This window comes from Lethenteron reissneri, chromosome 59 (genome assembly GCF_015708825.2).
Source record: "Lethenteron reissneri isolate LAM-NWPU_2019-01 chromosome 59, ASM1570882v1, whole genome shotgun sequence".
NCBI classification, from domain to species: domain Eukaryota; kingdom Metazoa; phylum Chordata; class Hyperoartia; order Petromyzontiformes; family Petromyzontidae; genus Lethenteron; species Lethenteron reissneri.
In genome coordinates, this window is record NC_083837.1 from 5,018,108 (window position 1) to 5,031,006 (window position 12,899).

The following is a 12,899-nucleotide window of genomic DNA, read 5'->3' on the forward strand; positions in this document are numbered from 1 at the left end:
TGTGGGGGGGGGGGCGTGGGGAGAGATGCATGGACGCGCATCGGGGATTGCGGCAAAACAAGTGGAGACGCTAGACATAAAGGTCGCACGGAGGAACAGACGGGAAACTCGGAGACGCAGGGACGGACAGCGACAAAGAGAGACACAAGAACACGTGGGAATTGAAGGAACACGTACGGAGAGAAGCAAGATAAATGCAGGAACAAGGGGAAAGAGAGACAAATAGAGAAAAAAGCCAGGCATGGGCATGCAAACACATGCCGCCTCGTGCTATGGTGGAATGTTGTAACAGCTCATGCAATCTTGAGGCGTCGTATCATGTTATTATCGTAGGTGACGTTACGACACTCTTCATGTACTTCATGTACACATCATCTTGCGTGTCGGTCAATGTTGAAATCATGTGATGCTTTCATATCATTAAATACATAGCCCAATATCAGAATTTCATCAAACAGGAAATGAACTGACAGAGAGAAAAGAGAAGTGCAGCAACAACAGGAGAGAGAGCAACAAATGGGGAAAAAAGAAACAGACATGGGCAAGCAAACTACGTGGACACAAGAGCAGACTAGCCTAAACCATTACACAAACTCCGGTTATCCTAACAGCGGCTTTTGGCTAACCATCGAAGAAAGATGGTCATTGTATCGCGCGCTTTCATATGCACTTCTGCGGCTGTCTGGAACGCCCTTCCTTCCGATATTAGGAAGCCACTGGCGCTATATATTCTAGATTTGAAGCTTTCGTGACTGCAAGGATTCATACTCTTAGGTTTTTTCCGGTAAAGTCACGTAGGTAAAAAATAATAATAAAGAATAATAAAAATTGAAATAATAATAGAAATCAAATAATAAATCACGACGTTTCGGAGGCAACACAAGTCTCCGTCATCAGGTGGGACCGTCACAGCTAAATTTACTGTATCAAACCTAAGAGTATGGAGCTATATACTTTGAAATCTAGATTGAAAACTAATTTCTTTAGAACTGTTTATTGTGTTCAGCTTGTTGTCCTTCCCCAGCACCTCCGATTAGCACGGTTGGCTACGTACGGTGCGAAATAAGTTGAAAATATATACATATAACAATGATAATCGTATTACGGCCTGCAACGGCACGCCCACCTTCACCATTATTTCTTTGGGAAAATTACTCCCTCTTAGTTTTGGAGCTTTCGTGACTGCAGGAATTATTCTTTGGTTCTTTCGGTAAAGTCACGTATAAAGATCTTTATACGTGACTTTACCGTGACTTTACCGAAAGAACCAAAAAATAAAAAGAATAAAATTACTCCCGCTTAATGATACTTCGCTTTATGCAAAAATTTTCAGGAATGCAACCCCCGCGTTAAGCAAGGACTTGCTGCAAGGTGAAACGTCAATCGAGAAATGACACCGCAAGTAAGCCTCCGGCTGCTCGCATCAGCTAACAACGTGGCGTTTGAGACAAGTGGTGTGTGTGCAATAATAAGTGAACGCGAGTCGGGTAGCTCTACATCTGACGTCCAATTAAACCTTTGTGTACTCGTGCAGTTCACTCCGGATACTGCTCTTGGAAAACTCAGTTCATCCAGGGCAGAGATCACAATTTGGAGGAAAAATGTGCTCATCATATAATCTCATGCCACATGCCATCACGTGTCACATCATGTAACAGCGTCACAGAATTGAACGCGTAATCTAATAATCTTTGGTTCTTTCGTTAAAGTCACGTAGGAAACAACCACAGCAACTGTGGTTGTTTCCACCTGATGACGGGCACTTGTGTTGCGCCCGAAACGTCGTGATTTAATTTATTTTGTACCTACGTGACTTTACCGAAAGAACTAAAGAGTATTGATACCTGCAGTCACGAAAACTTCAAATCTACGTCATCTAATGTCACTTTGGGGCAATGTCATCTCATGTCAGATGAGATTACATCGCACCTCCGATTAACACGGTTGGCTACGTACGGTACGAAAGAAGTTCAACGTGCATACGTGCACCATGTCAAGGTGTAATCACATGCCATGTTGTGTCATCGTTTCATCTCTTGTAATGTCGTGTGATTGTGTCATGTCTTGTCACGCCACGTTGTCTTCTCGTGCCATGTCGTGTCACAGTGTCATCTTATTGTCGTGGTGTCATATTGTGTCGCATTACCTGTTTCCAAAGAAGCTGATTTTGCGGTTCGAAGCGGTCGAGTTCCCAAGAGGCATTTGGCGATTCTTGCGCACACTGTCAACACAAACACCAGACCCACAGAGACAATCGCATGTAGCATCGTGCCCATCATCATACACATCTGCTGAACCAGCAGCACCAAAGAAGACTTCCACAGGTCGACAACACAAGAAAACATAACACGGTAAAATACATTTCATACGATGAGCCTCTCACGACATAGGCATTGGAGATGGAGAAATGAGAAAATCTGCGAGCCAGGAATTGTGGGTGGTGAAAGGAGAAAATCTGCGAGCCAGGAATTGGAGGCGGAGAAAGGAGAAAATCTGCGAGCCAGGCATTGGCGGTGGCATCCCGGCTGGAGTCATGGCGGCGGGTGCCTCACCTCTGCGGAGTGGCCAGGCTCTTGATGCTGCCGTCCGCCTTCACCCGCTGCGGCAGCGTGGAGGTGCGACGTCCCAGAGACTTGGACATTGTGACGGTGACTCGAGGCGTCCTCCTAGCACAGGGCACACGCATGTAGTGGCGGTGTTTCCTTATGGAATACTATGTGTGTAGTGTGTGTGTAGTCTGTGTGTGTAGTGTGTGAATACTGTGTGTGTAGTCTGTGTGCATAGTGTGTGCGCAGTGTGTGAATACTGTGTGCGTAGTGTGTGAATACTGTGTGCGTAGTGTGTGAATACTGTGTGCGTTGTGTGTGAATACTGTGTGCGTAGTGTGTGAATACTGTGTGCGTAGTGTGTGAATACTGTGTGCGTAGTGTGTCAATACTGTGTGCGCAGTGTGTGAATACTGTGTGTGTTGTGTGAATACTGTGTGCGCAGTGTGTGAATACTGTGTGCGCAGTGTGTGAATACTGTGTGCGTTGTGTGTGAATACTGTGTGCGTAGTGTGTGAATACTGTGTGCGCAGTGTGTGAATACTGTGTGCGTTGTGTGTGAATACTGTGTGCGTTGTGTGTGAATACTGTGTGCGTTGTGTGTGAATACTGTGTGCGTAGTGTGTGAATACTGTGTGCGTAGTGTGTCAATACTGTGTGCGTAGTGTGTGAATACTGTGTGCGTAGTGTGTGAATACTGTGTGCGTAGTGTGTGAATACTGTGTGCGCAGTGTGTGAATACTGTGTGCGTAGTGTGTCAATACTGTGTGCGTAGTGTGTGAATACTGTGTGCGTAGTGTGTGAATACTGTGTGCGCAGTGTGTGAATACTGTGTGCGCAGTGTGTGAATACTGTGTGCGTAGTGTGTGAATACTGTGTGCGTTGTGTGTGAATACTGTGTGCGTAGTGTGTGAATACTGTGTGCGTTGTGTGTGAATACTGTGTGCGCAGTGTGTCAATACTGTGTGCGCAGTGTGTGAATACTGTGTGCGTTGTGTGTGAATACTGTGTGCGCAGTGTGTGAATACTGTGTGCGCAGTGTGTGAATACTGTGTGCGTTGTGTGTGAATACTGTGTGCGTAGTGTGTGAATACTGTGTGCGCAGTGTGTGAATACTGTGTGCGTTGTGTGTGAATACTGTGTGCGTAGTGTGTGAATACTGTGTGCGTAGTGTGTCAATACTGTGTGCGTAGTGTGTCAATACTGTGTGCGTAGTGTGTGAATACTGTGTGCGTAGTGTGTGAATACTGTGTGCGCAGTGTGTGAATACTGTGTGCGTAGTGTGTGAATACTGTGTGCGTAGTGTGTGAATACTGTGCGTAGTGTGTGAATACTGTGTGCGCAGTGTGTGAATACTGTGTGCGCAGTGTGTGAATACCGTGTGCGTAGTGTGTGAATACCGTGTGCGTAGTGTGTCAATACCGTGTGCGTAGTGTGTGAATACTGTGTGCGTAGTGTGTGAATACTGTGTGCGTAGTGTGTGAATACTGTGTGCGTAGTGTGTGAATACTGTGTGCGTAGTGTGTCAATACTGTGTGCGCAGTGTGTGAATACTGTGTGCGTAGTGTGTCAATACTGTGTGCGTAGTGTGTGAATACTGTGTGCGTAGTGTGTGAATACTGTGTGCGCAGTGTGTGAATACTGTGTGCGTAGTGTGTCAATACTGTGTGCGTAGTGTGTGAATACTGTGTGCGCAGTGTGTGAATACTGTGTGCGTAGTGTGTGAATACTGTGTGCGCAGTGTGTGAATACTGTGTGCGTAGTGTGTAAGAATACTGTGTGCGCAGTGTGTGAATACTGTGTGCGTAGTGTGTCAATACTGTGTGCGTAGTGTGTGAATACTGTGTGCGTAGTGTGTCAATACTGTGTGCGTAGTGTGTGAATACTGTGTGCGTAGTGTGTGAATACTGTGTGCGTTGTGTGTGAATACTGTGTGCGTAGTGTGTGAATACTGTGTGCGCAGTGTGTGAATACTGTGTGCGTTGTGTGTGAATACTGTGTGCGTAGTGTGTGAATACTGTGTGCGTAGTGTGTGAATACTGTGTGCGTAGTGTGTGAATACTGTGTGCGTAGTGTGTGAATACTGTGTGCGTAGTGTGTGAATACTGTGTGCGCAGTGTGTGAATACTGTGTGCGTAGTGTGTCAATACTGTGTGCGTAGTGTGTGAATACTGTGTGCGTAGTGTGTCAATACTGTGTGCGTAGTGTGTGAATACTGTGTGTGCAGTGTGTGAATACTGTGTGTGCAGTGTGTGAATACTGTGTGTGTAGTGTGTGAATACTGTGTGTGTAGTGTGCGTAGTGTGTGAATACTGTGTGCGTAGTGTGTGAGTACTGTGTGTGTAGTGTGTGAATACTGTGTGTGTAGTGTGTGAATACTGTGTGCGTAGTGTGCGAGTAGTGTGTGCGTAGTGTGTGAATACTGTGTGCGTAGTGTGTGAATACTGTGTGCGCAGTGTGTGAATACTGTGTGCGCAGTGTGTGAATACTGTGTGTGTAGTGTGTGGGTAGTGTGTGTGGGTAGTGTGTGGAGGGTGGCGTTTGTGCACAGACTGCCCTATATGACATCATAACAACAGTCTGGACCACTGGACGGGTTCCGTAGTATTGGAAGGATGCCCTGGTGGTCCCCCTCTTTAAGAAGGGGGACCGCACAGACTGCAACAACTACAGGGGCATCTCACTCCTCAGTGTGCCGGGAAAGGTCCTGGCAAGGATTATTCAACATCGCCTTGCTAGGCACGCTGAGGAGAGGCTTGTGGAACCCCAATGCGGTTTCAGGAAAGGGCGGTCCTGCACAGATGCCATATTTTCTGTCCGTCTGCTACAGCAGAGGTGTAGGGAATTCCAACAAGACCTACATCTCTGCTTTATTGACCTGGTCAAGGCCTATGATACCATCAGTAGGCCTGGACTCTGGGTTGTTCTTCGTGCTTTCGGAGTCCCTGACCCTCTGCTCACGATCATTAAGGACCTTCATGATGGTGAGCGGGCCCGGGTAAAACTACGTGGCCGGGAGTCGGAGCCTTTCCCTGTACTGTACACCTTGGGGTGCGACAAGGATGTCCTCTGGCTCCCACATTATTTAACATATATTTCGACTGCGTAGTTTGTGAAGCCTTCAATAGCTGTACCGGGGGAATTTCCATTTGGTACAGATATAATGGGAGGCTGATCGACGCCCGGGTGCGATCAAGGGATGGCTCCCTATTGGTCAACCACGTTATGTATGCCGATGATTTGGTAATAGCTGCTCATTCAGAAGAGGAGTTGGAGACGCTGCTGCTGAGACTGGAGCGTGCCACTAAGAGGTGGGGCCTTACCATTAGCCCCACCAAAACTAAGCACCTGCCTGGGTATTTTGTACCATCGGACACTCCACCCCCACAACTCCCAATCAGTGATGGGGCAGTTGTGGAGAGAGTGGAGAGTTTCCCATACCTGGGCAGTGTGCTCATGACCGGCTCCAGTTTATTAGCAGAGGTCTCACTCCGAATCAGTCGCGCGGCAATATATTTTCATCGGTTGCGTAACGCTGTGTGGAAGCTACCTGGTCTGTCGCTCCGCACGAAGCTTCAGGTCTTCTCGGCCACGGTCATTCCCTCCCTTCTCTACGCTTGCGAAACGTGGACCCCCCTAATGGAGCATCTTCGCCGGTTGGAAACATTTAGGCTGGCCTGCATACGATCCATCCTGGGTTTCACCAGGCTGGATTGTGTGAGGAGCTCACAGGCAAGGCTGCGTTGGCTGGGTCATGTAACCTGCATGCCCAGTCACCGCATGCCTAAACAGCTTTTGTTCGTCCGGATTGAGGGGACTAAACGGGCGCGGCACGGGCTAGAGAAGAGATGGAGTGATGTGGTACAGGAGGACGTGGAGCTGAGTGGACTTGCCGATGACTGGTACCAGCGGTGTCAAGATCGGCCTCTGTGGAGGAGGCTCGTGAAGGACGCTACTGGGCAGTTGGAGGCAGTCGCCCTCCAACAACGGAGGGCGGAGGAGCGACGCTCACAACAACGAGCGGAGCGCCGGGTGGCTAAAGCACAGCAAGTTGGCACAGTAGAGAGCACAGGTGGTGCATCTGCATCAGCCAGTCATCTCAGTCAGTCGACCCGTGGCACTTGGGTCTGCCCCGTGACCTCCTGCCAGGGGGCGTTCTACACTTCACGTGGCCTCAAGGTGCACTTGGCCTGGCACAAGCGTCGTGGTGACGTCACCGCCACTTAGTGGCGAATGGCGGTTGTTGTTGTTGTAGTGTGTGTAGTGTAGTGTGTGAGTAATGTGTGTGTAGTGTGTGTGTAGTGTAGTGTGTGAGTAATGTGTGTGTGTAGTGTAGTGTGTGAGTAATGTGTGTGTGTAGTGTGTGTGTAGTGTGCGAGTAATGTGTTTGTAGTGTGTGTGTAGTGTAGTGTGTGAGTAATGTGTGTGTGTAGTGTGTGTAGTGTAGTGTGTAGTGTGTGAGTAGTGTGTGAGTAATGTGTGTGTGTAGTGTGTGTGTAGTGTATGTGTGTGTCGTGTAGTGTGTGAGTAATGTGTGTATGTAGTGTTGGTGAGTAATGTGTGTGTGTAGTGTGTGTGTGTGTAGTGTGTGTGTGTGTAGTGTGTGTGAGTAGTGTAGTGTGTGTGTAGTGTATGTGTGTGTGTGTGTGTAGTGTGTGTAGTGTGTGAGTAATGTGTGTGTGTAGTGTGTGTGTAGTGTAGTGTGTGAGTAATGTGTGTGTGTAGTGTGTGAGTAGTGTGTGTAGTGTAGTGTGTGAGTAATGTGTGTAGTGTAGTGTGTGAGTATGTGTGTAGTGTAGTGTGTGAGTAATGTGTGTAGTGTAGTGTGTGAGTAATGTGTGTAGTGTGTATGTTGTGTGTGTAGTGTGTATGGTGTAGTGTAGTGTGTGAGTAATGTGTGTAGTGTAGTGTGTGAGTAATGTGTGTAGTGTAGTGTGTGAGTAATGTGTGTAGGGTGTATGTTGTGTGTGTAGTGTGTATGGTGTGTAGTGTAGTGTGTTGTGTGTAGTGTGTGAGTAATGTGTGTAGTGTAGTGTGTGTGTAGTGTGTGTGTAGTGTAGTGTGTGTGTAGTGTGTGAGTAATGTGTGTAGTGTGTAAGTAATGTGTGTAGTGTGTGTGTAGTGTAGTGTGTGTAGTGTAATGTGTGTAGTGTGTATGTTGTGTGTGTGTAGTGTGTGTGGTGTGTAGTGTATGTTGTGTAGTGTGTAGTGTGTGTAGTGTGTGTGTAGTGTAGTGTGTGTAGTGTAGTGTGTGTAGTGTGTGTGTAGTGTGTGTGTAGTGTGTGTGTAGTGAGTAATGTGTGTAGTGTGTGTAGTGTGTGTGTAGTGTGTGTAGTGTGTGTAGTGTGTGTGTAGTGTAGTGAGTAATGTGTGTAGTGTAGTGTGTGTTGTGTGTATGTCGTGTGTGCAAGTGGCGGGCAGTCGTAGGCCGTGTTCAAGTCAGCGACGCGGACACGAACCTTCACTTGGCTGCTCGCGTTCCCGCTCGGAAGGTTGACGGCCAAGGAAGAAGTTGTAACGCTGCTGCTGCTGTTGTTGTAATAATAAAGTTGTTGTTGTTGTTGTTGTTGTGATGTTAACGCCGCCGCAGCTGCGATGTTCGCGGGGTAACGAACTCGGCAATTTTAAAAGTGAGGGACGCGCGGAGGCTGTCGGGAAATCGCGTGACGTTGCAACGTCTCTTTAGTTCCTTCTGTCTGTTACAACACCCCTCCCCCCCTCCCCCGGGATACAGAGGTCGCTGTTTTCACAACTCACACAGCCACCAAAGACAAAGATCCCCCCGTGTTTGTTGTAGCTTGTGGAGGACTTTTGGGGCAAGTGCTGTTCAGCGAGCAGAGCCTCTTGAATGCCGGAACGGCACACGCCCGGCTGTCTTTGTCTCCCCGAGTAAACCGTATTTATTTCAAACCTATCACAACATTGTACCACTAAAATAAAATGCAAAGACAATTTAACAAAAAATGTTTAAGTAGCGGCGATGGTTTGAGGCTGAGTCGACCTAGGGGAGGTCCAGGACCAGTTCGGATAATCGTCACTCGTGTGTGTTGACCGTGTGCGAGAATCGAACTCGACGCCGCTAACCGCTGCGCCACCGCTCCCCTCGTCTCCGAAACAGAGGTCGCTGTTTTCACACAGCCTCGGGTCACTTGAGCATCATGGCACCGAGACAGAGGTTACCGCCACGAGTTGCTTCTGTCTATTTTAAAGCAAGAGGTCGCTGTTTTCACACAGCCTCGTGTCACTTGAGCATCATGGAACCGAGACAGAGGTTACCGCCACGAGTTGCTTCTGTCTGTTATAAAGACACAACCTCGGGTCATGGCGAAGTCCCCTTCCTGTCACCAAGACAGAGGTTACCGCTAGGAGTTGTTTCTGTCTATTATGAAGACAGAGGTCGCTGTTTTTACACAGCCTCGGGTCATGGCGAAGTCCTCTTCCTGTCACCGAGACAGAGGCTACCGCCACGAGTTGCTTCTGTCTGTTACAAAGACAGAGGTCGCTGTCACGTAGATAGAAATAAAAATAACCTATCTGCCCTTTTGTTATTTTTTCTAACTACATGACTTTACCGAAATAAACAAATAGTATACACTATATAATTTACGTACAATATTTTGGTGGGCGGTTTTATTTATTCGTGTTCTGCATTTCATTGCACCCTGTATAATTCGTGTTAGAAGTGTACTGCTGTAGACTCGTGTTGAGTACAGTAAACATTGTTTTTAAATCCTTTATATTAAGTTCGCATGCTTGCTTGCTTGCTTAGGACCGTGCAAATCTTTCGGTCGTTTTTAACCCACTTCCCGTGATCCAATCGAGCTGACATTTTGCACACAGACTCGTTGTGCGTGACAATTTATTTTCGTGAAAAAAAATCCTAAATTTTACACTTTTTAGGAAAAAATAAATTATATTTATTTTTCGATTTAAAGCTTTCGTGACTGCAGGGATTCATCTTCTTGGTTCTTTCGGTAAAGTCACGTAGAAGGGAAGTAATAGAAGTAATAAAATTATTTTATTACTTCCCTTCTACGTGACTTTACCGAAAGAACCAAGAAGATAAATTATATTTAATTACCAATTGCTTAATGGTGGCAGGCAATCATCTGACCCATAGGTGGCAGCCATCTCAAGCCAGAGGACGAGAGGACTCTAGCCGCCACGCATATAAAGGATTTATAGCGAAAAACTTTGTTTTTACGGGTTAATTTTTTTGCAATTTAATGTATACAGATGTAGTAGCGGCATCGTTGAGCGCTGTGTGCGATTGCCACGACTTACAGGCTGTAATAACGGCCTCGGGTCAACAGGGGGCAGAAGGGAGGCTGATGGAGATTAGTGAGGCCATTGGGCAAAAGGTCACCCCCAGGGTAGCTCTGGTTCAGGGGCACTGACCCCTGACCCCAATAGGGGGGGGGGGCTGGGGGATGACGTCACACTCCAGGCCCCTCTAGACGGTTCCAGAAGAGAGGAGTGGCTTGGGGGGAGTGAGCCGGGATCGGGTATAAAAGCCGGACCCCTGAATGGGACGGGCAGTTGTCGACCGAGAGTAGAGGGGGAATGGGATTCAGTTTCATTTCAGTTTCATTTATTAGGTATAGCCATGTGAGCCATTCGGCTCTTGAATCGGGTGCAATCGCAACAAACAAAAAACAAAAACATGAACAGGAAAACATCTTAAAGTGACTATGTGCAAACAGAAAATCCAAGAAAAGACAGCAAAATATTGCAGATAAAGCACCGTACACCAACGCTGTGTGCAAAAATCCCAGTGGGATGCAAGTCAAACAACAACAACCACAAGACAACTTAGATTAAGGCCATCAGTCTAACTCTGTACTACAACAAACAAACATGGCCAATTTAACACGTAGGCTTTCGCGACCAATATTATTCATAATCAACGTTTTTGGGGTTTAGATCGCGTTTCACGCTTCAACACACCGGTGGGCTAAAGCAGTGAACTATTTGTCTTTTGTCAACGTGACACTTTTTTGCTGATTGGCCGTGTCGGGTGGTGGAGGGTTACGACACATTTATAAATAACGCGATCTAAACCCAAAAACGTTGCTTATGAAAAACATGGGCAAACCAATAAACGTTTCGAAAATCACTCGAAGATGAAGAGGGTGCCCTGAAGACAAAATAGGCAGAGCCGGACCCAATGACCTTGGCTGGGTCGGGTCAGGTAGCCTCCCTAGACCCCGATAGCAGAGGACTCTACAGAGATTAGTCCCGAATGTTTCGGGCACGCCAGTGAGGAGGATACACCTTCCTAGTGTAGTGGGTCGAAGGGGCTGTACCCCTCTGTGTTCTGTATCGCTATTGGAAAATAAACGTGTTGCCTCCAATCAAGGCCGTAGCCATGGAGTCAACATTGGGGGGGACCAAATCTTCCAGGTTGTCTGGGGGGTCCCAACCCAGAATAAGTATAACCCGTAAAAACAAAGTTTTTCACTATAAATCCTTTATATGCGTGGCGGCTAGAGTCCTCTCGTCCTCTGGCTTGAGATGGCTGCCACCTATGGGTCAGATGATTGCCTGCCACCATTAAGCAATTGGTAATTAAATATAATTTATCTTCTTGGTTCTTTCGGTAAAGTCACGTAGAAGGGAAGTAATAAAATAATTTTATTACTTCTATTACTTCCCTTCTACGTGACTTTACCGAAAGAACCAAGAAGATGAATCCCTGCAGTCACGAAAGCTTTAAATCGAAAAATAAATATAATTTATTTTTTCCTAAAAAGTGTAAAATTTAGGATTTTTTTTCACGAAAATAAATTGTCACGCACAACGAGTCTGTGTGCAAAATGTCAGCTCGATTGGATCACGGGAAGTGGGTTAAAAAACGACCGAAAAATTTGCACGGTCGTAAGCAAGCAAGCAAGCACGCAAGCAAGCAAGCACGCAAGCAAGCAAGCAAGCGAACTTAATATAAAGGATTTAAAAAATCTCAATTTGAAAACTCATTTCCTGCATAAAATATTTTAAAAAATTCACTAACACATGGGATGGACTTTTTATTTATTTTTTACAATAATGTCTAATAGTGTATTGTATTACATTGCTCTGTTTGTACTTTTTTACCATTTCTTGTTTCATTGTATGTAATGGCAGAGGTTAGGGATTGATAAAGTACAACCATAACCACAATCATATAAACAGAAATCTATGCATTGATTTATATGAAGACAAGTCCAGATATTGTGGCCAATGTTTAGCAAATTGTTGTTTTTATTTACATAGCAAAGCAATTATTTGTTTTCATAGCAATATATTTATATTAGTGGGACATTTTGAGCATATTTGAATATTTGAATATATATTATAATTATGGCCCTCTAATTTGTACCCACTACGCATACATGAAACGTTGTGGATACGTCTCGGACAGCGTTCTTCATTGCAAGGCCCCACGGCCTCTTGAGGCCACCATCAACGTGCTGCTGTCCAAACCCCAAAATTGTTTCAAGTGGTATGGCGACCCTCACAAATGATGTCTTCTTTTTCGATTTAAAGCTTTCGTGACTGCAGGGAATCATCTTCTTGGTTCTTTCGGTAAAGTCACGTAGAAGGAAAATAATAAAATAATAAAAATAAAACATAATAAAATAATTCTCACGACGTTTCGGCCACAACGCAAGCAGCCGTCGAGACCTGTTCTCCACCTGAAGACGGCTGCTTGCGTTGTGGCCAAAACGTCGTGAGAATTATTTTATTATGTTTTATTTGTATTATTTTATTATTTTCCTTCTACGTGACTTTACCGAAAGAACCAAGATGATGTCTTCTTATTGGCGAGTTTCCCCCCTCCCACCACCTACTGAAATTTAGTGAATAAACAGGAGTCGAAGATGAAGTTGCGCACGTGAACACAGCACTCGCCTTCCACGTCCACCTCCTTTGAAAAAGCGATGCCCATGTCACGATCCTGCTCCTGCCTCGATATCCTCCTCCACATAGCACATTCCTGCGGAGGTAGCTGGTAGGAACGTTGGGTTGCTCGGTCAATGGCCTGCAGGGTCAACGGCGGCGTGGTGTATTCCGCAAATATGCCCGACTGAGGGTGGGCACAAGCCGGCGTGAGTAGGTTAAACGTTGAGTTTTATAAGGGCACCACGGGGTGACCAGCCCCTCCCCACCCAGCCCCACCCTCCCCTCCCAGCCCCACCCTCCCCTCCCCACCCAGCCCCTCCCTCCCCACCCAGCCCCTCCCTCCCCACCCAGCCCCTCCCTGCACGGCGGACGGACACAATAATCCCCTGTGGGCTGGTGTAACCAGGAGGTTCATACCAGTATTATTTTCTTTATGTCGCTGCACCATTACTCAACATCCACCCATAACCC

The 12,899-nt window shown here is 46.5% G+C and overlaps 1 protein-coding gene across 1 annotated transcript in view; it reads right to left on the reverse strand.

Annotated features, from left to right (window-relative positions):
• Positions 1–8,187, reverse strand: part of NDC80 (NDC80 kinetochore complex component) — a 30,623-nt gene extending 22,436 nt beyond the window's left edge. The window contains 3 exon segments of the mRNA XM_061575794.1: positions 2,147–2,221; positions 2,553–2,666; positions 8,006–8,187. Of these exon segments, the coding sequence (XP_061431778.1) occupies positions 2,147–2,221; positions 2,553–2,641 (164 nt within the window). The 5' untranslated portion in view covers positions 2,642–2,666; positions 8,006–8,187.
• Between the last annotated feature and the right edge of the window lie 4,712 nt (positions 8,188–12,899).